Genomic DNA, 22,479 nt, shown 5'->3' with positions numbered 1-22,479 from the left:
ATAAACCTGATGTTCTTCCCTTGTTTTATGACAGGAAAGGACTGTGTGAGAATAAACCTGATGTTCTTCCCTTGTTTTATGTCAGGGAAAGGACTGTGTAAGAATAAACCTGATGTTCTTCCCTTGTTTTATGACAGGAAAGGACTGTGTGAGAATAAACCTGATGTTCTTCCCTTGTTTTATGTCAGGGAAAGGACTGTGTGAGAATAAACCTGATGTTCTTCCCTTGTTTTATGTCAGGGAAAGGACTGTGTGAGAATAAACCTGATGTTCTTCCCTTGTTTTATGTCGGGAAAGGACTGTGTGAGAATAAACCTGATGTTCTTCCCTTGTTTTATGTCGGGAAAGGACTGTGTGAGAATAAACCTGATGTTCTTCCCTTGTTTTATGTCGGGAAAGGACTGTGTGAGAATAAACCTGATGTTCTTCCCTTGTTTTATGTCAGGGAAAGGACTGTGTGAGAATAAACCTGATGTTCTTCCCTTGTTTTATGTCGGGAAAGGACTGTGTGAGAATAAACCTGATGTTCTTCCCTTGTTTTATGTCAGGAAAGGACTGTGTGAGAATAAACCTGATGTTCTTCCCTTGTTTTATGTCAGGAAAGGACTGTGTGAGAATAAACCTGATGTTCTTCTCTTGTTTTATGTCGGGAAAGGACTGTGTGAGAATAAACCTGATGTTCTTCCCTTGTTTATGTCAGGAAAGGACTGTGTAAGAATAAACCTGATGTTCTTCCCTTGTTTTATGTCAGGAAAGGACTGTGTGAGAATAAACCTGATGTTCTTCCCTTGTTTTATGACAGGAAAGGACTGTGTGAGAATAAACCTGATGTTCTTCCCTTGTTTTATGTCAGGGAAAGGACTGTGTGAGAATAAACCTGATGTTCTTCCCTTGTTTTATGTCAGGAAAGGACTGTGTGAGAATAAACCTGATGTTCTTCCCTTGTTTTATGTCAGGGAAAGGACTGTGTGAGAATAAACCTGATGTTCTTCCCTTGTTTTATGTCGGGAAAGGACTGTGTGAGAATAAACCTGATGTTCTTCCCTTGTTTTATGTCAGGGAAAGGACTGTGTGAGAATAAACCTGATGTTCTTCCCTTGTTTTATGTCGGGAAAGGACTGTGTGAGAATAAACCTGATGTTCTTCACTTGTTTTATGTCAGGAAAGGACTGTGTGAGAATAAACCTGATGTTCTTCCCTTGTTTTATGTCAGGGAAAGGACTGTGTGAGAATAAACCTGATGTTCTTCCCTTGTTTTATGTCGGGAAAGGACTGTGTGAGAATAAACCTGATGTTCTTCCCTTGTTTTATGTCGGGAAAGGACGGAGTGAGAATAAACCTGATGTTTCTTCCCTTGTTTTATGTCGGGAAAGGACTGTGTGAGAATAAACCTGATGTTCTTCCCTTGTTTTATGTCGGGAAAGGACTGTGTGAGAATAAACCTGATGTTCTTCCCTTGTTTTATGTCGGGAAAGGACTGTGTGAGAATAAACCTGATGTTCTTCCCTTGTTTTATGTCAGGGAGAAGGACTGTGTGAGAATAAACCTGATGTTCTTCCCTTGTTTTATAATAGGAAAGGAGGACTGTGTGAGAATAAACCTGATGTTCTTCCCTTGTTTTATGTCAGGAAAGGACTGGTGTGAGAATAAACCTGATGTTCTTCCATTGTTTTATGTCAGGAAAGGACTGTGTGAGAATAAACCTGATGTTCTTCCCTTGTTTTATGACAGGAAAGGACTGTGTGAGAATAAACCTGATGTTCTTCCCTTGTTTATGTCAGGGAAAGGACTGTGTAAGAATAAACCTGATGTTCTTCCCTTGTTTTATGACAGGAAAGGACTGTGTGAGAATAAACCTGATGTTCTTCCCTTGTTTTATGTCAGGGAAAGGACTGTGTGAGAATAAACCTGATGTTCTTCCCTTGTTTTATGTCAGGGAAAGGACTGTGTGAGAATAAACCTGATGTTCTTCCCTTGTTTTATGTCGGGAAAGGACTGTGTGAGAATAAACCTGATGTTCTTCCCTTGTTTTATGTCGGGAAAGGACTGTGTGAGAATAAACCTGATGTTCTTCCCTTGTTTTATGTCGGGAAAGGACTGTGTGAGAATAAGCCTGATGTTCTTCCCTTGTTTTATGTCGGGAAAGGACTGTGTGAGAATAAACCTGATGTTCTTCCCTTGTTTTATGTCGGGAAAGGACTGTGTGAGAATAAACCTGATGTTCTTCCCTTGTTTTATGTCAGGGAAAGGACTGTGTGAGAATAAACCTGATGTTCTTCCCTTGTTTTATGATAGGAAAGGACTGTGTGAGAATAAACCTGATGTTCTTCCCTTGTTTTATGTCAGGAAAGGACTGTGTGAGAATAAACCTGATGTTCTTCCCTTGTTTTATGTCAGGAAAGGACTGTGTGAGAATAAACCTGATGTTCTTCCCTTGTTTTATGACAGGAAAGGACTGTGTGAGAATAAACCTGATGTTCTTCACTTGTTTTATGTCAGGGAAAGGACTGTGTGAGAATAAACCTGATGTTCTTCCCTTGTTTTATGACAGGGAAAGGACTGTGTGAGAATAAACCTGATGTTCTTCCCTTGTTTTATGTCAGGAAAGGACTGTGTGAGAATAAACCTGATGTTCCTCCCTTGTTTTATGTCAGGAAAGGACTGTGTGAGAATAAACCTGATGTTCCTCCCTTGTTTTATGTCAGGAAAGGACTGTGTGAGAATAAACCTGATGTTCTTCCCTTGTTTTATGACAGGAAAGGACTCTGTGAGAATAAACCTGATGTTCTTCCCTTGTTTTATGTCAGGGAAAGGACTCTGTGAGAATAAACCTGATGTTCTTCCCTTGTTTTATGACAGGAAAGGACTGTGTGAGAATAAACCTGATGTTCTTCCCTTGTTTTATGTCGGGAAAGGACTGTGTGAGAATAAACCTGATGTTCTTCCCTTGTTTTATGTCAGGGAAAGGACTGTGTGAGAATAAACCTGATGTTCTTCACTTGTTTTATGTCAGGCAAGAGGTCTGAACTAGGCCCTCCACTCTGGGATCCTGGGGTGCGGGAACCTTTAAATCATCCATTGTACCTGAAGACTGGAGGGTGGCCAATGTAACCCCAATATTTAAAAAAGGCTCCAGAGGCGATCCGGGTAACTATAAACCGGTTAGCCTGACTTCAGTGCTGGGAAAAATAGTGGAAACCATTCTCAAGATCAAAATCACAGAACATATAGAAAGACATGATTTAATGGAACACAGTCAACATGGATTTACCAAGGGAAGTCTTGCCTAACAAATCTGCTTCATTTTTTTGAAGGAGTTAATAAACATGTGGATAAAGGTGAACCGGTAGATGTAGTGTATTTGGATTTTCAGAAGGCGTTTGACAAAGTCCCTCATGAGAGGCTTCTACGAAAACGAAAAAGTCATGGGATAGGAGGCGATGTCCTTTCGTGGATTACAAACTGGCTAAAAGACAGGAAACAGAGTGTAGGATTAAATGGTCAATTCCCTGTACGTACCTGGATCAGTCCAGACAGTGGGTTATGTCCCCAATCCAGCAGATGGAGTCAGCACAAGCTTCGAGGGGGCGTCACTATATCTTTTTTTTTTCAATTGAAGATTTTTATTGCTGTAAGAACATTCCATTACAGGTAAAGTACACATAAACCATAAGCAAGATAAGAACCAGAAGAAAAACAATACCGTAAAGTGTCCGTGATTCAATACAGCACATATATGTCCCTCTCCGCCCCCCACCCCCCGTCATGTCTATTCATCAGTAGGGTGCAAGTTCATGCTTCCGTATCTTAGCAATAGTCAACAAAAGGTCAACAAATATCAAATAAATCCGCAAAATAAATGCAGGAATTGATAGGTCAAGCAGAGCAGGAAAATCCTTAGCTTGATGTAAAGGTCAATGGTCTCCAGGTGATGTAAGGTCCCCAAACTTGGTGAAATTTGGAAAGGGGATGATATTTCAAGGCTGTAAGACGATATAAAATACATGTCCCATCCAGACGTTTTAAAAGTTCATCCGATGTGGGCGGCAGAGGTCGCTTCCAGTGATAGGCTATTTCCATTCTCGTGGCTGTGCATACTTGTTGTATTAAAGTCTGTTCCGATACTGTGAGAGTATCCTTAACACCAAACAAAAGTGCCTGTTCCATGGAAAGATCACAAGGAGTATGAAGAAGATTTGAAAGTAACGTGGAGACATAGGACCAAAGAGTTTTAATACATGGGCAGTCCCACCACATATGTATGAAAGTACCAGGTTGAGAACAGTTCCGCCAACAGTTGGGTGACACTCGGGGGTAGTATTGATGAAGACGTGCTGGTGTCAAATGCCAACGGTAAAAGATCTTATAGTTGGCTTCAATAATCCGAGAGGAGATATTTCCGCGTGAAATTTTAGAGAAGAGCGCCATCCATTCCTCTTCAGGGATTGGTCTCTGTAGGTCAAGTTCCCAGGCCTTCATTTGAGAGTGTTTGGTGAAGGGGCGAGATCCCAGAATCTGGTATATCTTAGATATCAGACCCCCTATTGGGTGTGGAGAGGCACAGTAGCCCTCAAATAGAGAGCGGGAGGGAGACAGGTGACCGCCAGCTTTTATATGTTGGATGAAATGCCGAAGCTGCATGTAGGCTAGAAATTCCCCCGTGGGAAGCTGGTACAACTCCTGCAGTGTTGAAAAAGAAAGGAGTGAGCCCTGTTGCAAAATATGACTAATACCATAGATGCCTTTGGATTTCCACGTATCATATGCCTGGGTGGGGAGGCCAGCCGGAAACATGGTATTATGGAATAAACACGTCAATGAGAAGTAGTCGGTGTGGCCTACCAATTTATGTTTCCACTGCCTCCACACATTGTAAGTCTGGCGTGTGCATGGTATCAATCTGGTATCCGGCCGCCAGGTCTTGACTGGTTGCCAGAGTATAGCTGATATGGGCATCGGGTCCATCCATGCTTGCTCAAGAATCACCCAGGGTTTTATGATAGGGGAGCAGTGCCAATCTAGAATAGGCCGCAGTTGTGCCGCTGCGTAGTACCAAGACAGGTTCGGAAGGCCCATGCCCCCGGCTAGCTTAGGCTGATATAAAATCTTTTGCGCCACTCTCGGCGGTCTGTGCCTCCACAAAAAGCGCAGTAACTTTCTCTGCCATTGTAGCAGCAAGGTGCGAGAAACCATCACCGGAAGCGTTTGAAATAGGTATAGAAGTTTGGGAAGTACAGTCATCTTAATGGTTGCCAATCTGCCAATCCATGTAAAAGGTAGTGACTGCCATTTCTCCAAGTCCATTTCAATTTTTTTAAACAAAGGAGTATAATTAAGCTTAAAAAGATCCGAAAGAGAATTACTTAAATAGACCCCTAGATATTTAAGCTTTACTGATGCCCATTTGAAAGCATGTGCGGCCTTTAATGACTGCACCAAGGCCGGTGGACAAGAGATATTCAGAATCTCAGATTTGTCCCAATTTATTTTAAAGCCAGACAGAGAGCTGAAACGTGCCAAATCAGCTTCTATCATGGGGAGAGATGTAGCCGGACAACCCACAGTAAATATAATGTTGACTGCAAACAGAGATATTTTGGATTCATGAGATCGAAATGAGAAACCTCGAACCTTCTGGTTAAGACGAATGGTTATGGCTAGGGGTTCTAAAAAGATGGCAAACAATAGGGGTGATAGGGGGCATCCCTGCCGAGTACCTCTTCTAACGGGAAAGGGGGTGGTGTATCTGCCATTTATTTTCAAACTAGCCGAAGGCTGGTGATAGAGAGCATTAAGCCAATTATGGAAGAAAGGTCCAAATTCCATTGTGTGCAGGGTTTGAAATAAAAAGGGCCAGTGTACCATGTCGAAGGCCTTTTCAGCGTCTATGGCCAATAACAGGTGATCTAACTGATGGTGTGTGGCCCCCCATATGATGTTGATAATTTTACGAACGTTGTCGCTGGCCATACGACCTGGAATGAAGCCGGCCTGGTCTGGATGTATGATTTGAGCTATGAAGTTATTCGTTCTATCCGCGAGAAGTTTAGCTAAGTTTAGGAATTCTTAGGAAGGGAATGGTGAATAAAACGGAAAATGTCATAATGCCTCTGTATCGCTCCATGGTGAGACCACACCTTGAATACTGTGTACAATTCTGGTTGCCGCATCTCAAAAAAGATATAATTGCGATGGAGAAGGTACAGAGAAGGGCAACCAAAAAGATAAAGGGGATGGAACAGCTCCCCTATGAGGAAAGGGTGAAGAGGTTAGGGCTGTTCAGCTTGGAGAAGAGATGGCTGAGGGGGGATATGATAGAGGTCTTTAAGATCATGAGAGGTCTTGAAGGAGTAGATGTGACTTGGTTATTTACACTTTCGGATAATAGAAGGACTAGGGGGCATTCCATGAAGTTAGCAAGTAGCACATTTAAGATTAATTAGAGAAAATTCTTTTTCACTCAATGCACAATTAAGCTCTGGAATTTGTTGTCAGAGGATGTGGTTAGTGCAGTTAGTGTAGCTGGGTTCAAAAAAGGTTTGGATAAGTTCTTGGAGGAGAAGTCCATTAACGGCTATTAATGAAGTTTACTTAGGGAATAGCCACTGCTATTAATTGCATCAGTAGCATGGGATCTTCTTAGTGTTTGGGTAATTGCCAGGTTCTTGTGGCCTGGTTTGGCCTCTGTTGGAAACAGGATGCTGGGCTTGATGGACCCTTGATCTGATCCACCATGGCAATGTCTTATGTTCTTAACACTAAGTGCATCACTTTGAGCTTTTCCACATTAAATGTCACCTGCCATTTGCATGCCCAGCCTTGCGAGGTCCTCTTGTAATTCAGTGGGCAGCCCCCTCCCTTTCTGCAGTCCCTGTTTTGCTGACTCTCAGGGAATACTAAAGCCTCTCCAAAAACAAGTTGTGATGTTTTTCCTTCCTAAATACCATTTCAAATAATATAATTGCCTGCAAATGCAATAACTCCTTAATGTAGAAGGTTAGATTTTTGCTACAATTGACTTGGAAACCTTTGCATAGTAACATTATGATGGCAGAAAAGGACCAAATGGTTCATCCAGTCTTCCCAGCAAGCTTCTTTTGGTAGTATCTGCAGTGCTGTGCATGTCCATGTTTCTCTTAAAGGCAGCAACTGCCAGTCTCTGCCGTTATACCCAAGCCTTATGATAATCCATAAAAAATGGATTGGTAGCAACATTTTTTTTATTGCGTGATGAGCCTTCTCGAATATTCTGTGCTGCTTGATGTGCTTTGCTAATGGACTTGGTCATAGAAGCAAGCCTGCGCTTTTTACCTTATGGCTGTGCACAGGTTAGGAAAATGGATGCTCGTAAAACTAAGCGTCTGTTTTCCTAACCACACAACTACGGCTCCTGCGTGCCCGATGCGGAGGAGGTGCTAAGAACATAAGAACCTGCCATACTGGGTCAGACCAAGGGTCCATCAAGCCCAGCATCCTGTTTCCAACAGTGGCCAATCCAGGCCATAAGAACCTGGCAAGTACCCAAAAACTAAGTCTATTCCATGTAACCATTGCTAATGGCAGTGGCTATTCTCTAAGTGAACTTAATAGCAGGTAATGGACTTCTCCTCCAAGAACTTATCCAATCCTTTTTTTAAACCCAGCTATACTAACTGCACTAACCACATCCTCTGGCAACAAATTCCAGAGTTTAATTGTGCGTTGAGTAAAAAAGAACTTTCGCCGATTAGTTTTAAATGTGCCCCATGCTAACTTCATGGAGTGCCCCCTAGTCTTTCTATTATCCGAAAGAGTAAATAACTGATTCACATCTACCCGTTCTAGACCTCTCATGATTTTAAACACCTCTATCATATCTCATGCTGGGGCTGGTTAAGTCTTATCTGGCTACTTTGCATGAGATATTTAGCAGCAGGGCTATGTGTACAAATCGCTACTTCTATCTGCTCTGTGGCATGTCTTAACTTAGCCAGTTAAATTCAAATGTCGTCCTACGTTAACTGGCTATAATGCCACCGCCCTTACATCCATTGCCTGTCTCTGAGTTTATCCGGCTAAGTAGCCAGATAAGGGACTTAGTGGCTAAGGGGCGTCCACTAACTATAGTCACCCATTCAGTGCCCGCTCCTTTAGTCAGATAAGGCCTACGAGCGGCTAAGTGGTTTTTGAATCTCGGGTTCATGCTGTCAGGTTTGTGGCTGACGGTACTGATGCAGGCACAGAAAGAAAGCCCCGCCCCCCTTGCTGGCGGTGGCTTTTTATTTCCTCGGGCACCTGTAGATACTTAAAGTAACTGAGCAGCGTTGCAATGCTCTTCCTTATTTATGCCCCCGCCCCCCTTGCTGGCGGTGGCTTTTTATTTCCTCGGGCACCTGTAGATACTAAAGTAACTGAGCAGCGTTGCAATGCTCTTCCTTATTTATGTCCCCGCCCCCCTTGCTGGCGGTGGCTTTTTATTTCCTCGGGCACCTGTAGATACTTAAAGTAACTGAGCAGCGTTGCAATGCTCTTCCTTATTTATGCCCCCGCCCCGCCCCCCTTGCTGGCGGTGGCTTTTTATTTCCTCGGGCACCTGTAGATACTTAAAGTAACTGAGCAGCGTTGCAATGCTCTTCCTTATTTATGCCCCCGCCCCGCCCCCCTTGCTGGCGGTGGCTTTTTATTTCCTCGGGCACCTGTAGATACTTAAAGTAGCTGAGCAGCGTTGCAATGCTCTTCCTTATTTATGCCCCCGCCCCGCCCCCCTTGCTGGCGGTGGCTTTTTATTTCCTCGGGCACCTGTAGATACTTAAAGTAACTGAGCAGCGTTGCAATGCTCTTCCTTATTTATGGCCCCGCCCCCCTTGCTGGCGGTGGCTTTTTATTTCCTCGGGCACCTGTAGATACTTAAAGTAGCTGAGCAGCGTTGCAATGCTCTTCCTTATTTATGCCCCCGTCCCCCTTGCTGGCGGTGGCTTTTTATTTCCTCGGGCACCTGTAGATACTTAAAGTAGCTGAGCAGCGTTGCAATGCTCTTCCTTATTTATGCCCCCGTCCCGCCCCAGGCGCGCATGTCAACCGTGCCCGGAAGTGAGCGTGCACGTGTCTGTGCGAGTGGTAGGCACTAGCAATAACTTCCGGGGGCATCAGAGGTCGCTAACAAGATGGCAGCTACCAAGCGGGTGCTGTATGTGGGTAAGTGGGCGCGGCGGCCGCTCCCTCCCTCCGGTAACCTTCGTGCTTGGCTTTGCAGGTGGGCGCGGCTTCGCCGCCTCCCTGGGGCCGCTCCCTCCCTCCGGTAACCTTCGTGCTTGGCTTTGCAGGTGGGCGCAGCTTCGCCGCCTCCCTGGGGCCGCTCCCTCCCTCCGGTAACCTTCGTGCTTGGCTTTGCAGGTGGGCGCAGCTTCGCCGTCTCCCTGGGGCCGCTCCCTCCCTCCGGTAACCTTCGTGCTTGGCTTTGCAGGTGGGCGCAGCTTCGCCGCCTCCCTGGGGCCGCTCCCTCCCTCCAGTAACCTTCGTGCTTGGCTTTGCAGGTGGGCGCAGCTTCGCCGCCTCCCTGGGGCCGCTCCCTCCCTCCGGTAACCTTCGTGCTTGGCTTTGCAGGTGGGCGCAGCTTCGCCGCCTCCCTGGGGCCGCTCCCTCCCTCCGGTAACCCTCGTGCTTGGCTTTGCAGGTGGGCGCGGCTTCGCCGCCTCCCTGGGGCCGCTCGCTCCCTCCCTCCCGGTAACCGGTGTCCGGTGTGCTTGGCTTTGCAGGTGGGCGCGGCTTGGCAGCCTCCCTGGGGCCGCTCTTCCTCCCTCCCTCCCTCCCGGTAACCGGTGTCCGGTGTGCTTGGCTTTGCAGGTGGGCGCGGCTTCGCCGCCTCCCTGGGGCCGCTCGCTCCCTTCCTCCCGGTAACCGGTGTCCGGTGTGCTTGGCTTTGCAGGTGGGCGCGGCTTGGCAGCCTCCCTGGGGCCGCTCCCTCCCGGTAACCGGTGTCCGGTGTGCTTGGCTTTGCAGGTGGGCGCAGCTTCGCCGCCTCCCTGGGGCCGCTCCCTCCCTTCCTCCCGGTAACCAGTGTCCGGTGTGCTTGGCTTTGCAGGTGGGTGCAGCTTCGCCGCCTCCCTGGGGCCGCTCGCTCCCTCCCTCCGGTAACCCTCGTGCTTGGCTTTGCAGGTGGGCGCGGCTTCGCCGCCTCCTGGGGCCGCTCGCTCCCTCCCTCCCTCCCTCCCTCCCGGTAACCGGTGTCCGGTGTGCTTGGCTTTGCAGGTGGGCGCAGCTTCGCCGCCTCCCTGGGGCCGCTCCCTCCCGGTAACCGGTGTCCGGTGTGCTTGGCTTTGCAGGTGGGCGCGGCTTGGCAGCCTCCCTGGGGCCGCTCCTTTCCTCCCTCCCTCCCTCCCGGTAACCGGTGTCCGGTGTGCTTGGCTTTGCAGGTGGGTGCGGCTTGGCCGCCTCCCTGGGGCCGCTCCCTCCGGTAACCGGTGTCCGGTGTGCTTGGCTTTGCAGGTGGGTGCAGCTTCGCCGCCTCCCTGGGGCCGCTCGCTCCCTCCCTCCCGGTAACCGGTGTCCGGTGTGCTTGGCTTTGCAGGTGGGCTGGCGGAGGAGGTGGACGAGAAGGTGCTGCACGCAGCCTTCATTCCTTTCGGGGATATCACGGACATTCAGATGCCGCTTGACTACGAGACTGGTGAGGAGGTTCTTCTCTCTAGCCCTACATTATTTTTATCGTCTGCCTCTAGCATTCAGAAATTTGCTGCCTTTCGTAGTAAATATTTATCATAAACATAATTCTGTAAGTTCTTATTTTTTAACTTGAATGATTAAAAATCTCGTAAGTGAACCAATTCTTGTTCCTTATTTGAAATAGCACTAGTAATAGAAGCTTCTTAAATTCAGTTGATGGTTAGGCAGACATTAAGTTCCTATTTGTATTTCAATCCTAAGGAGATGTTAATACTTAAAATAATGAATTAATATATACATATGTGCTGGGGCTGTGGTGTTTATTTTATTCCTTACATAAATTCACTGAACTGTTAAAGGCATGTAAAAGATTGATGAATAAACTTAAATTGGTGACTCAACCCAAAAATGCACCTCCTTAATGTATTTTTATTACTCCAAAAACAACACCAACCCTTGCAATTTAAAAACACATAGAAGTCCTAAACATAACTTAGGAATTCCTATTCATACCACAGATCAGTCCAGAGGAGTGGGTTTTGCATCCCTACCAGCAGATGGAGACAGAGAATAAAAACTTTTCAGACTACTACATAACAGGCTCTCAGTATTTCTCTGTCTCCAGCAGATGGTAGATGTGTTAACCCTCTAGTCTGGAGTTTAAAGGTGAGAGGAGAATTGCTCACAGGGGTGCTAAGCTCTGTGAAGTATCATACCCTGGTAGAGCAGGACAAGCAGTATGGCAGTGGCCCTTCTTTCACTTGTGCTGGACCTTTAGGAGGGTTTGGTGGCCATTGGTGCTGGCTCCCTCATACCCTGCCTCTTCCTTCTCTTTATGGAGGCTCCAGTCCTCTCCAAAGCAAGATCAGCTAAAGGGAATTATTTTCTAATTTTTGTCTGTCATTGCTTTGGGGGTGTGGGCATTTTAAAATCTAAAAAAAAAAAGCAAATATCAGAAGCAATGCGGGAGCAGCTTGGTACCACTGGACAACCAAGGAGTTTGTGTAGAAAGTTTCTCATGGTGCAGGAACTAGTGAAGAAATTTTAACTGGATGGAGGGTAAGAAAATGATTCAGGCACATTTGTTGCTTCAGTTCAAGTGTAGTGTTTAGGCTCAACTGGCTGCGGTAGAGTGGTGTGGGAAGTGTTATGTGGCTGGTGGTAACTAAATACCCTTATTCAATAAACATACACACGGTGAATGCGACTCCAACATTGCTCTGCTTCAACGGCAAGAGGAAATGTGGGACAAAGGATTTGCGTTCACAAATAAGCATGGGAGTAGCTTGCTTGTTGCGGCAGTTACTGCCCCGAACCAATCAAACCTGATACTTCACTTTGAATACATATCCAGCGCAGCTCACTGCTCCAATGGCAGGGGGATGAAGAAAAGAGGATTTATAAGAACATAAGAAAATGCCATACTGGGTCAGACCAAGGGTCCATCAAGCCCAGCATCCTGTTTCCAACAGTGGCCAATCCAGGCCATAAGAACCTGGCAAGTACCCAAAAACTAAGTCTCTTCCATGTAACCATTGCTAATGGCAGTGGCTATTCTCTAAGTGAACTTAATAGCAGGTAATGGACTTCTCCTCCAAGAACTTATCCAATCCTTTTTTAAACACAGCTATACTAACTGCACTGACCACATCCTCTGGCAACAAATTCCAGAGTTTAATTGTGCGTCGAGTGAAAAAGAACTTTCTCCGATTAGTTTTAAATGTGCCCCATGCTAACTTCATGGAGTGTCCCCTAGTCTTTCTACTATCCGAAAGAGTAAATAACCGATTCACATCTACCCGTTCTAGACCTCTCATGATTTTAAACACCTCTATCATATCCCCCCTCTCAGCCGTCTCTTCTCCAAGCTGAAAAGTCCTAACTTCTTAGTCTTTCCTCATAGGGGAGTTGTTCCATTCCCCTTATTTTGGTTGCCCTTCTCTGCACCTTCTCCATTGCAATTATATCTTTTTTGAGATGCGGTGACCAGAATTGTACACAGTATTCAAGGTGCGGTCTCACCATGGAGCGATACAGAGGCATTATGACATTTTCCATTTTATTCACCATTCCTTTTCTAATAATTCTATATTAAGACAACCAACAAGGACTAAATTGCGACGGTTACCCCTAACCAATTAGATTTAATACTTCACTTTTATGTAGCTCCAGCACTGAGAAAAATAACTGTGAAAGCTTGCTGGGCAGACTGGATGGGCCATTTGGTCTTCTGCTGTCATTTCTATGTTATGTTTTTATGTAAGAGTGATGGTGGGATCGGCTCTCAGTGCTTGTGCAAGGGTAGTGAGGAGGGGGGACCTTCGGGGAAAGTCACAGTCTGCCACAGATGTCACTCAGGGGACGTAGCAGCAACTGCAGGCTGCTTGTGACTTGAGCAAACCCACTGATGGTGGGAAAGGAGGTCATTTTGGAAGGTGTTCCTATGTTGCAGAGCCCAGCAGGGGAGGATGCTACAGATTTGTTGGGGGTATTCTCAGAGAGACCAGGAGGCTCTTCTGGCCATACCCATTGGACAGGAACTGAAGGAAGAGAACTTTTTTGCCAGAGTTTTTCCTTAAGCACAAGTTCACTTTAGAGAAGATAGGTGCATAAATGTCATCCAGAGATCTCTGCTAGTTTCTTATTTTTTGGGGGGGGGATTTAATTTTGGTAATCTGGTTCCTTGGTATGTTAGGTTCCTTGAAGGGCCATCACCCAAGGAGAGTAAGGTGAGCAGGGGTGTTGGGAACCCTATCTGGTCTCAGCTTGGTGACTGTGGGGAGATTGATAGCCAGTGGAAAGCTCCTTCCTTGTTACTCACCTCTCCCTCAGCTGACTATTGTTAAGGGAGTGTTTGATTACAAGAAATAGAAAGTCAAATCGGATGCCGGAAGATGGACCTGCTCAGCATCTGCGGCGCTGGTGGGGGAGGCTGGGGAGCAGCTAGGATCCACCATGGGATGGTGTCTCTGCTGCATGGGGCCTTGAGTGCCGGCAGCGCGTGTAGCTGCAATCCCCAACATGGCAGCATCTCTAGTGCGCAGGAAACTGCTGTTTGTGTAGGGACAAGAATGGGCTACTTATGTAGTTTCATGGCACAAACCATTTAGAAGTTGTTCTCCAGAAAATGTGCAAGGTCTCCGCTTTGGCTTTCCAGGCTGCCGTTTGCAGTAGCTTCATGGCGCATGCCCGCTTGCTCCAGGTGTCTTGAGGTTGGTCCGCCAGACATTGCGAACGAGCGAAGTGCTTGGGAGCGGGGGTGGCCTACATTGATGATGCCTTGTATGCTGTCATATATCCATTGGCAAGAAACATGATATCAGCCGTATCGTCCCGGCATCTCTTCAGACTGCATAATTGGTCAGCAGACATATGGCCCAAGTCTCAGCTAGGCAATCTCCCTTTCAAAGGCAAATTGCTGTTTGGAGAAAATGTGGAGCAGCTGATAAAGCTCCTGGGTGAGTCAGAGGACTGTAAGTTCCCCAAAGACTATCCAGTCGGGAGCAGAAAACGTTTTCCAGGCAGATACTGTTCAGGCAAAGTATCCTCTGACCCAACAAGTTCTTCCTCGCAAAAACAAGGATAGGGAAGGCAACAATCCTTTTGGGTGATGTAGATCTACCCGAGAGTTCAATCAAGGAACCAGAGGAAGTAAGCTGTTGGGGGGTATGTGATTGGACCAAGATCACTACAGATCATTGGGTCCTAGAGGTGATAAGAGACATTTGTGCTTTAGAATTTGCTTGGCCGGTCTGAGAAGCCTACATATCTCCTTGTACATCCTATGTCAAAAGAGAGGCAGTGTCTATAAAGCCTGGAGGCGATAAGAGCCAGTTTCCCCAGAGGAATAAGGCCAGGGAAGGTACTCTGTCTACTTTATGGTTCCAAAACAGGAAGATACCTTCTGGCCCATGTTGGAGCTGAAGAAGGTCAATGCAGTGCTTCATGTGCCATGTTTTGAATTGAGATGTGAGTGGTGATAGCTGCAATTCGCAAGGGGTGTTCCTGCATCGTTGAATTTAACAGAAACCTATCTGCTCATTCCTATCCAACCAGAACATTAAAAGTTGTTGAGATTTATGGTGTTGGGAGAGCATTGTCAATTTCTTGCTCCTCCATTCAGATTGGCAACGGCGTTACAGACTTTACCCCAAAATAATGGTGGTGGTAGTTCCAGTGCTGGTTCACCCTTAACTGACCGACTGGCTCGTTCGAGCAAAGTTCAGCGGGTCATACAAATGTTGCAGTCTCTGGGTTGGGGGTGAACCTCTCAAAGATTAATCTTCATCCCAATTGCTGAAGTACTTGGGGGACATGATTCGACAGCCGCATGAGCGAGGTGTTCCTCACTTCAGACAGGGTGATGAAGCTGCAGGCTTAGATCCGTCAGCATCTACAGCTTTCAGTACCTAGGGTTTGGGATTATTTGCAAGTCCTGGGTCCTATGGCGTCTACGCTGGATTTGGTCCATGGGCATTTGTTCACATGTGGCCCCTTCAGAGATCACTTTTGTCGTGGTGGAATTTGCTGTTTAGGATTTTCAGCTTCTGCTACCGCTCAGTTCCAGTCTCTTGTGGCTTTCTCATCCCAATCTAGAAGGAAGAGTGTAGTTGGAAATTCTTGTCTGGGTGGTGGTGAACACCGATGCCAGCCTCAAGGGTTGGGGGGCTGTTTGTCAAGGGTAGAGGCCTAGGGTTGATGGTCGCTTGACACTGGAAACGTTATGGTCTGTTAGTCAGTTAGAAACCCGGATGCTTTGCATGGCATTGCTCCTTCTTTTTTTTTTCTTTCGCGAGTGCAAGATCAGGTAGAGGGTGAGTTTTCTCTGGCAATTGACAGTGGTGTATATCATTTGCAAAGGCGGGACAAAGGTTCGCATGGTAGCTCAGGAGCTTTTTCTCTGGGCGGAACAGCACTTTGTGAGACTGGTGGTGTCTAATGTAGCCGGAGTGGACAATTTACAGGCAGACTATCTCAGCCGGCAGAAGATAGATTCGGGAGAATGGGAGCTGTCCCACAGATCCCATGGATCTCATTTGGGCCAGGTGGGGTTGCCTCCAGCTAGACCTGATGGATTTTATAGCACAGTACTGCTGGTTCTTCTGTTGCCGGCAAGAGGGCTGATCTGAGGGACTCTATGCTTTGGTCCTTCCATGGCCGGGAATCCTGTTATGTTTTTTTCCCCATGGCCTCTCAGGCAGAGTGTTGCAACCTGTAGAGAGGCACCTGGGAAGAGTGGTTGGAGTGGCCACACTGTCCATGGTTTGCAGATCTTGTAAATATCACAGTGAATTGGGCCCCTTAAGGCTAGGACATCTGCAGGAATTACTTCAATGACCAATCTTCGTGAATCGGGCAGATCGCTTTTGTCTCATGGCCTGGCTTTTGAATGGAGGCATTCGCATTGGAAAGGTTACTCAGCAGCAGTTATTACGTTGCTTCAGCCACCATCCACTTCACTGGGTTATTTCAGAATGTGGTATCTGGAGAAAGATCTTGACCCTACGTGTGTGGCAGAATCTCATTTTTGGACCTTTTTATAAGAGTTAATAAAGTCTGGCTTACAACGCGCTATGCATGCAAGTGGCAGCTTTAGGCTGTTTCTGAGGGGAGGTTCAGGGGATACCTCTTAAGCATGTGAAGCATTTGTGTCCTCTGGTCCGCAGACCATGCCCTGCGTGGAACCTTAATTCGGTCCTTAGGCCTCTGTGTGGACCTCCGTTTGAGCCTTTGAGACAGATGTCTCTGAAGGACCTTTCTTTGAAAGCAATTGTCTTATTGCTGATTTTTTTTGTTCAGGATTTCTGAACTTCAGGCCTTGTCATGTGGAGATCCTTTCCTTCAGATTTTTGGGTACATTTTAAAAAAACAGCGCGAGCGCGTATCTTATAAAATCCGGGGTCGGCACGCGCAAGGGGGTGCACATTTGTGCAACTTGCGCGCGCTGCCCGTTCCCTCTGAGGCCGCTCCGAAATCGGAGCGGCCTCAGAGGGAACTTTCTTTCCACCCCCCTACCTTTATTGCACAAGTTATGCCTGCGCCGATGGCCCGCTGCTGCGCCATCACCCGACCCCGGGGCTGGTCTGGAGGCCTCGGTCACGCCCCCTGAACATCGCGCCACCCCCCGACACCCCCCCTAGCAAAGCCCCGGGACTTACTTGCGTGCGCCACCGAGCCTATGCAAAATAGGCTCGGCGCGCGTAGGGGTTTTTTTTTTAAGGGTTACGCGCTTAACTTAAGCACATAACCCTTTTAAAATCCGGCCCTTTGTGTACAGTGCCTTCTTCTTTGCTGGTTGATTCTTCATCTCATCTTAGCCAGATGGTGGAGCTCCCTGCATTCTGACATGCGACTGAGCTTCATTTATTTAAAATCCGGCCCTTTGTGTACAGTGCCTTCTTCTTTGCTGGTTGATTCTTCATTTCATCTTAGCCAGATGGTGGAGCTCCCTGCATTCTGACATGCGACTGAGCTTCATTTATTGGAAGAGGACTGGATTTTGTTGCAGTATCTTAATCTGATCTCCTAAAACCATTAGTGACTATCTCTTCATGTAAAGAGAGGAAGTAAGGCCTCGAGGGCCACAATTGCACAGAGGCTGAAAGAAGCAATCCAATCTGCATATACAGGTAAAATATGGCCAATTCTGGAGGGGCTGATTGCTCATTCTACCTAGATGGGGTGTCTGCTGGTTTCTCTACAGGAGATCTGTCGCGCTGTGACATGGACTTTGCTTCACACTTTCACCAGACATTACTGACTGGATGTTCGGGCGCCAGAGGGTACACGGTTTGGAAAGATTGTGTTGCAAGCTGGGCTTTTGAGTTCTTGCCCAGTTTAGGGGAGCTTGTCTGCACTGATTTGGGGTATGAACAGGTGTTAGAGTTGTGGTTGCTGCCTACTGGGAAAGCCCAGTGCAAAGACTCCGTTGGATCTTCGATTTACCCAGCCCCTTTCCCCTCAGGTTGAGCCTTTGGGTTCTGGGGGCCAGTAGCTCTTAGGTGATTGACTCTGAAGACTGATGAGAAGTTCCCAGGGCAAGCTGTGGTCAGGGTTGGTGGCAGACAAGGATGATCAGGTCACAGGCTATGGGAGATACCAGAGATCAGTCCAAGGCTTGGCTAGACAAGGAAGGCAGGCATTGAAGCAGCAAGTCACACTACCTGGAGGTAGTTGGCCATATGCTGAGGCGAAGTGTGAGTGCCGAGGGAGGCCCTTTATGGGGCGAAGGGATTAACGTCATTGGTAGGCGCCAATGGAGGAGATTTCTCGCTGTGGACTTTTTTTTAAAGAAGAGCTGCGTGCTGGAGGAGAGTTAGTGGTGGCATCTGACCATGAAGAGTCCAGTTAGTGGCGTTCCCCAGCCTGGCAGTTAGGGTAAGTGAACCGGCTTATGGGGGCAGCCCGTGAGCTGGAAAACATAACAAGAAAGGAAAATTTGGTTCTTACCTGCTAATTTTCATTCCTGGAATAGCACAGATCAGTCCAGAACCCACCCTTTTTCTTTGGGAAGACCAATTTCTCTTGGTGTATATAGCGCAGAAACTACTGTTGGAAGCTTGATTGTGAGGGCTCCGTTTCAGGGGCTCCGACCTTTTCCACTGCTTTTCCTAGAGAAGGGAGTTAGGTTAGTTTTTTATGATATTCATCTTGGCTTGGCTACAGGTCAATACCGAGGGACTGCAGGTGGCACCTTGGGTTATGTACAGTGTCAGAAACATTCTCTGTCTCCATCTGCTGGCAGGGAGGCAAAACCCAGGAGTCTGAACTGATCTGTGGTACTACAGGAATGAAAATTAACAGGTAAGAACCAATTTTTCTTCTTGGTATCCTTGCGTATCTCCAGCTTGTTAATAAAGTATTGCAGAAAATGGAGTCATTTATTGTGATTTTAAACTTGGAATATGGTAGATAAGGATCACCCAGTCTGCCCATTCACATCTGTTCAGCTTTATTTTGGTTTTTCTGTTTTATGCTGTGGAGCTTAATATATCTGTAACCATGTTTTTCTCTCTTCCTAGAAAAACACAGAGGGTTTGCCTTCATTGAATTTGAGATGGCTGAGGTGAAAATGATACACACTTTTTTCTTTTTTTTTGTTTTGATTAAATTCTTACACTGATGGATGCATGATCGATAATCCCATTTTCTTTTCCTGTTGATAGGATGCTGCAGCAGCTATTGATAATATGGTAAGAGTCAAATTCCTCCTTCACTTTTTAGCATTAGAAACGGCTTTACACTGAATTGTAATAACACGCCAGGAAAATTAGATGTTTGAACATAACACCATGTTGAGTTACATAAAATGAATCCAGGTAAAACCTTTTTGCCAGCTATTGAGTTCCTGGAAATAGTAATTGAGCTGTCATTGTAGAGGACCAGGCTTGAACTGATTTTTATCTACTGGACAGGGATATATTTCCCTCAGTGTCTGAATTACTTTCACCCCTAGGTGTTGGCTGCTTTTTTTGAACACCAGACAATTGACAAGGCTTCACCTCAGGGGAAACCAACTCTGGAAAAGATCTGTCCAAACCAGATTGGTGTGATTCCAACGTACCAATTTTTTTTAAACATAAAATTAGGGATTCTTCACAAAAATCAAACCATAAGCTCAACAGTAGAGTACACAGAAATTAAATCTCAGAACAGAAAGGAAAAGTGAATCAGTACAGGTCATTTCCCTGTACGTACCCGGATCAGTCCAGACAGTGGGTTGAGCCTCCTGTCCAGCAGAGGGAGACGGAGAAAAAACTCAAAGGGTATCCTATATCAGGACAGAGCCTACCCTGTGTCCCTTCAGTATTTCTCTGTCTCCCGCAGATGCACATAGTAGAACCTGTGGTTCCCTCTCTTGTAGCAGTTTTTGGTTTGCAGGAACATAGAAATGACGGCAGAAGAAGACCAAACAGCCCATCCAGTCTGCCCAGCAAGCTACGCACTTTATCCTTTTTTTTTTTTTCCCTTTTTCTCTCCCACCTGTTACTATTGGCTTCCAGTACCCTCCAGCCCTAATTCCCCTCCACCCCACCACCAATGTAGAGAGCAGCACCGGATCTGCATCCAAGTGACATCCAGCTCAATTAGGGGTAGCAACCACTGCAACAAGCAGGCCACACCCCTGCCCCATACTCTTACCCACCCCTGTTTTGGTTTTGGTTTTTTTTTTGAGATGGCAGCCCTCCATCCTTCCACTCTGTGAAGGTGGAACACCAACCACTGGCATCCCGCTCCGTGAATGCCTCTGTGGCTACTGCCGCTCCGTGCAGTGTTTTGCTGCCTCCTCTTCATTCACGTCCTCTAGACTTTATGGATCCGCAGTGTTTATCCCACGCCCCTTTGAAGTCCTTCACAGTTTTAGACTTCACCACTTCCTCCGGAAGTGCATTCCAGGCATCCACCACCCTTTCCGTGAAGAAATACTTCCTGACATTGGTTCTTAGTCTTCCTCCCTGGAGCCTCAGCTCGTGACCTCTGGTTCTGCTGATTTTTTTCTGATGGAAAAGGTTTGTCGTTGTCTTTGGATCGTTAAAGTTTTTCAAGTATCTGAAAGTCTGTATCATATCACCCCTGCTCCTCCTTTCCTCCAGGGTGTACATATTTAGATTCTTCAATCTCTCCTCATACGTCATGCGATGAAGATCCTCCACCTTCCTGGTCGCCCTTCTCTGTACCGCTTCCATCTTGTCTTTGTCTCTTTGTAGATACGGTCTCCAGAACTGAACACAGTACTCCAGGTGAGGCCTCACCAAGGACCTGTACAAGGGAATAATCACTTCCCTTTTCTTACTCGATATTCCTCTCTCTATGCAGCCCAGCATTCTTCTGGCTTTTGCTATCGCCTTGTCGCATTGTTTTGCCAACTTCAGATCATTAGACACTATCACCCCAAGGTCTCTCTCCTGCTCCGTGCACATCAGCCTTTCCCCCCCATCGAATACAGTTCATTAGGATTTCCACTCCCCATATGCATGACTCTGCACTTCTTGGCATTGAATCTCAGCTGCCATATCTTCGACCACACTTCCAGCTTCCTTAAATCCCGTCTCATTCTCTCCACTCCTTCCGGCGTGTCCACTCTGTTGCAGATCTTGGTGTCATCCGCAAAAAGACAAACCTTACCTTCTATCCCGTCTGCAATGTCGCTCACATAGATATTGAACAGGACCGGTCCCAACATCGATCCTTGCGGCACACCACTTAACACCGCTCTCTCTTCAGAGAAAGTTCCATTTACCATCACACATTGTCTTCTGTCCGTCAACCAGTTTGCAATCCAGGTCACCACCTCGGCACTCACTCCTAAGCTTCTCGTTTTATTCACCAGTCTCCTGTGCGGAACCGTATCAAAAGCTTTGCTGAAATCAAAGTAGATAACATCGAGTGCTCTTCCTTGATCCAATTCCTTGGTTTCCCAGTCAAAAAAAGTCAATCAGATTTGTCTGACAGGATCTTCCCCTGGTGAATCCGTGCTGCCTCTGGTCCATCAATTCTCCGGACTGTAGATAGTTCACTATTCTCTTTCAACAGTGACTCCATTACTTTTCCCACCACAGAGGTGAGGGTAACCAGTCTGTAGTTTCCAGCCTCTTCTCTGTTCCCACTCTTATGAAGCGGGACCATCACCGCTCTTCTCCAATCTCTCGGCACCACTCCTGTCTCCAGGGATCTATTGAACAGGTCACACAGCGGACCCGCCAGAACATCTCTGAGCTCCCTCAGTATCCTTGGATGAATCCCATCAGGCCCCATGGCTTTGTCCACTTTCAGATTCTTTAGCTCTTCCCACACATTTTCTACTGTAAAAGGATTTTCCTCTGTTCCGCTTCCCTCCAGTTTCTTGTGTAGAGATGGTCCTTCTCCAGGGTCTTCTTTAGTGAACACAGAACTGAAGTATTCGTTTAATATTTCTGCCATTTCTTCGTCTCTCTCCACACATTGATCATTTCCACCTTTCAATTTCACTATACCACTTTGGACTTTTCTCTTTTCGCTGATGTATTTGAAAAATGTTTTGTTACCATTCTTTATCTCCTTGGCAATCCTCTCTTCCGCTTGACTTTTTGCCGACTTGATTAATTTTTGTCTCCCTCAGTTCTACCAGATATTCTTTGTGTTTCTTCTTCCTCCTTTCTCTGCTTTTAAGGATCAATCAAATACTAGTTTAATTCTCAATATTCAAAAAACAAAAAAAAAAAGTTTGTCAAAGGTTTATGGAAATTCTTCCTCCATGAAGACAACTGCCTGCTAGGCCTGAAGCATAGTAGGACAGTGAACGACAGCAGAGAGAGACACAAATAGTCCCGTCTGTCCAGCAAGTTGTAACTGCTGCTCTGTGCAGGTTACCCTCATCCCTTTTGTTAGGGTTGTACCTGCCTCTCCACACAGTTACTTCAGTGCTGGGAGGGCATTCCAAGTATTCAAGAGAAACATTTTCTGACTTGGTGCCAAGCTTCACCCCTTGGAGTTCCAGAGCATTCCCAGTGTCATTCTGAGCTAGATATTCCTGTATATCTCCCTCGAGAGTCAGTGAGAATGCCTCATCGTCAATTAAGCTTTCATGAAGTTTCCACCTTTATCATAGTGTGTGAATCCTATTGGTGATGGTCAGACCATGTCATGATTACAAATCCTGTGTGTAAATGATTCTAAAAAGAGGGCAACCTTGCCGAGTGCCCCTGCCAATGGGGAATGTATGTGAATAAACCCCCATTAACTTTTAAACAGGCACGAGGTGCTTCATATAATTTAAGCCACCCAATAAAGTAAGGTTTGAAGAGTTTGAAAAAGGAATGGCCAGTGGATGTAATCAAACGCTTTTTCTGCGTCTATCCT

The 22,479-nt window shown here is 46.5% G+C and overlaps 1 protein-coding gene across 5 annotated transcripts in view; it reads left to right on the top strand.

The window, feature by feature from the left end:
- Window positions 1-8,912: 8,912 nt before the first annotated feature.
- PPIE (peptidylprolyl isomerase E) overlaps window positions 8,913-22,479 on the top strand; it is a 154,118-nt gene continuing 140,551 nt past the window's right edge. For 2 of the 5 annotated variants that reach the window (XM_029570970.1, XM_029570969.1), the window contains exons 1-4: window positions 8,919-9,174; window positions 10,547-10,645; window positions 18,663-18,706; window positions 18,807-18,833. In XM_029570970.1, the coding sequence (XP_029426830.1) occupies window positions 9,144-9,174; window positions 10,547-10,645; window positions 18,663-18,706; window positions 18,807-18,833 (201 nt within the window). In that variant the 5' untranslated portion in view covers window positions 8,919-9,143. Of the gene's footprint in view, window positions 9,175-10,546; window positions 10,646-18,662; window positions 18,707-18,806; window positions 18,834-22,479 lie in introns of all 5 variants that reach the window. The other 3 variants (XM_029570968.1, XM_029570966.1, XM_029570965.1) reach the window with 3 other exon arrangements.

This window comes from Rhinatrema bivittatum, chromosome 11 (genome assembly GCF_901001135.1).
Source record: "Rhinatrema bivittatum chromosome 11, aRhiBiv1.1, whole genome shotgun sequence".
Taxonomy (NCBI): Eukaryota; Metazoa; Chordata; class Amphibia; order Gymnophiona; family Rhinatrematidae; genus Rhinatrema; species Rhinatrema bivittatum.
The sequence above is the reverse complement of the archived record's forward strand: the minus strand, read 5'-3'. Positions and strand labels throughout refer to the sequence as shown.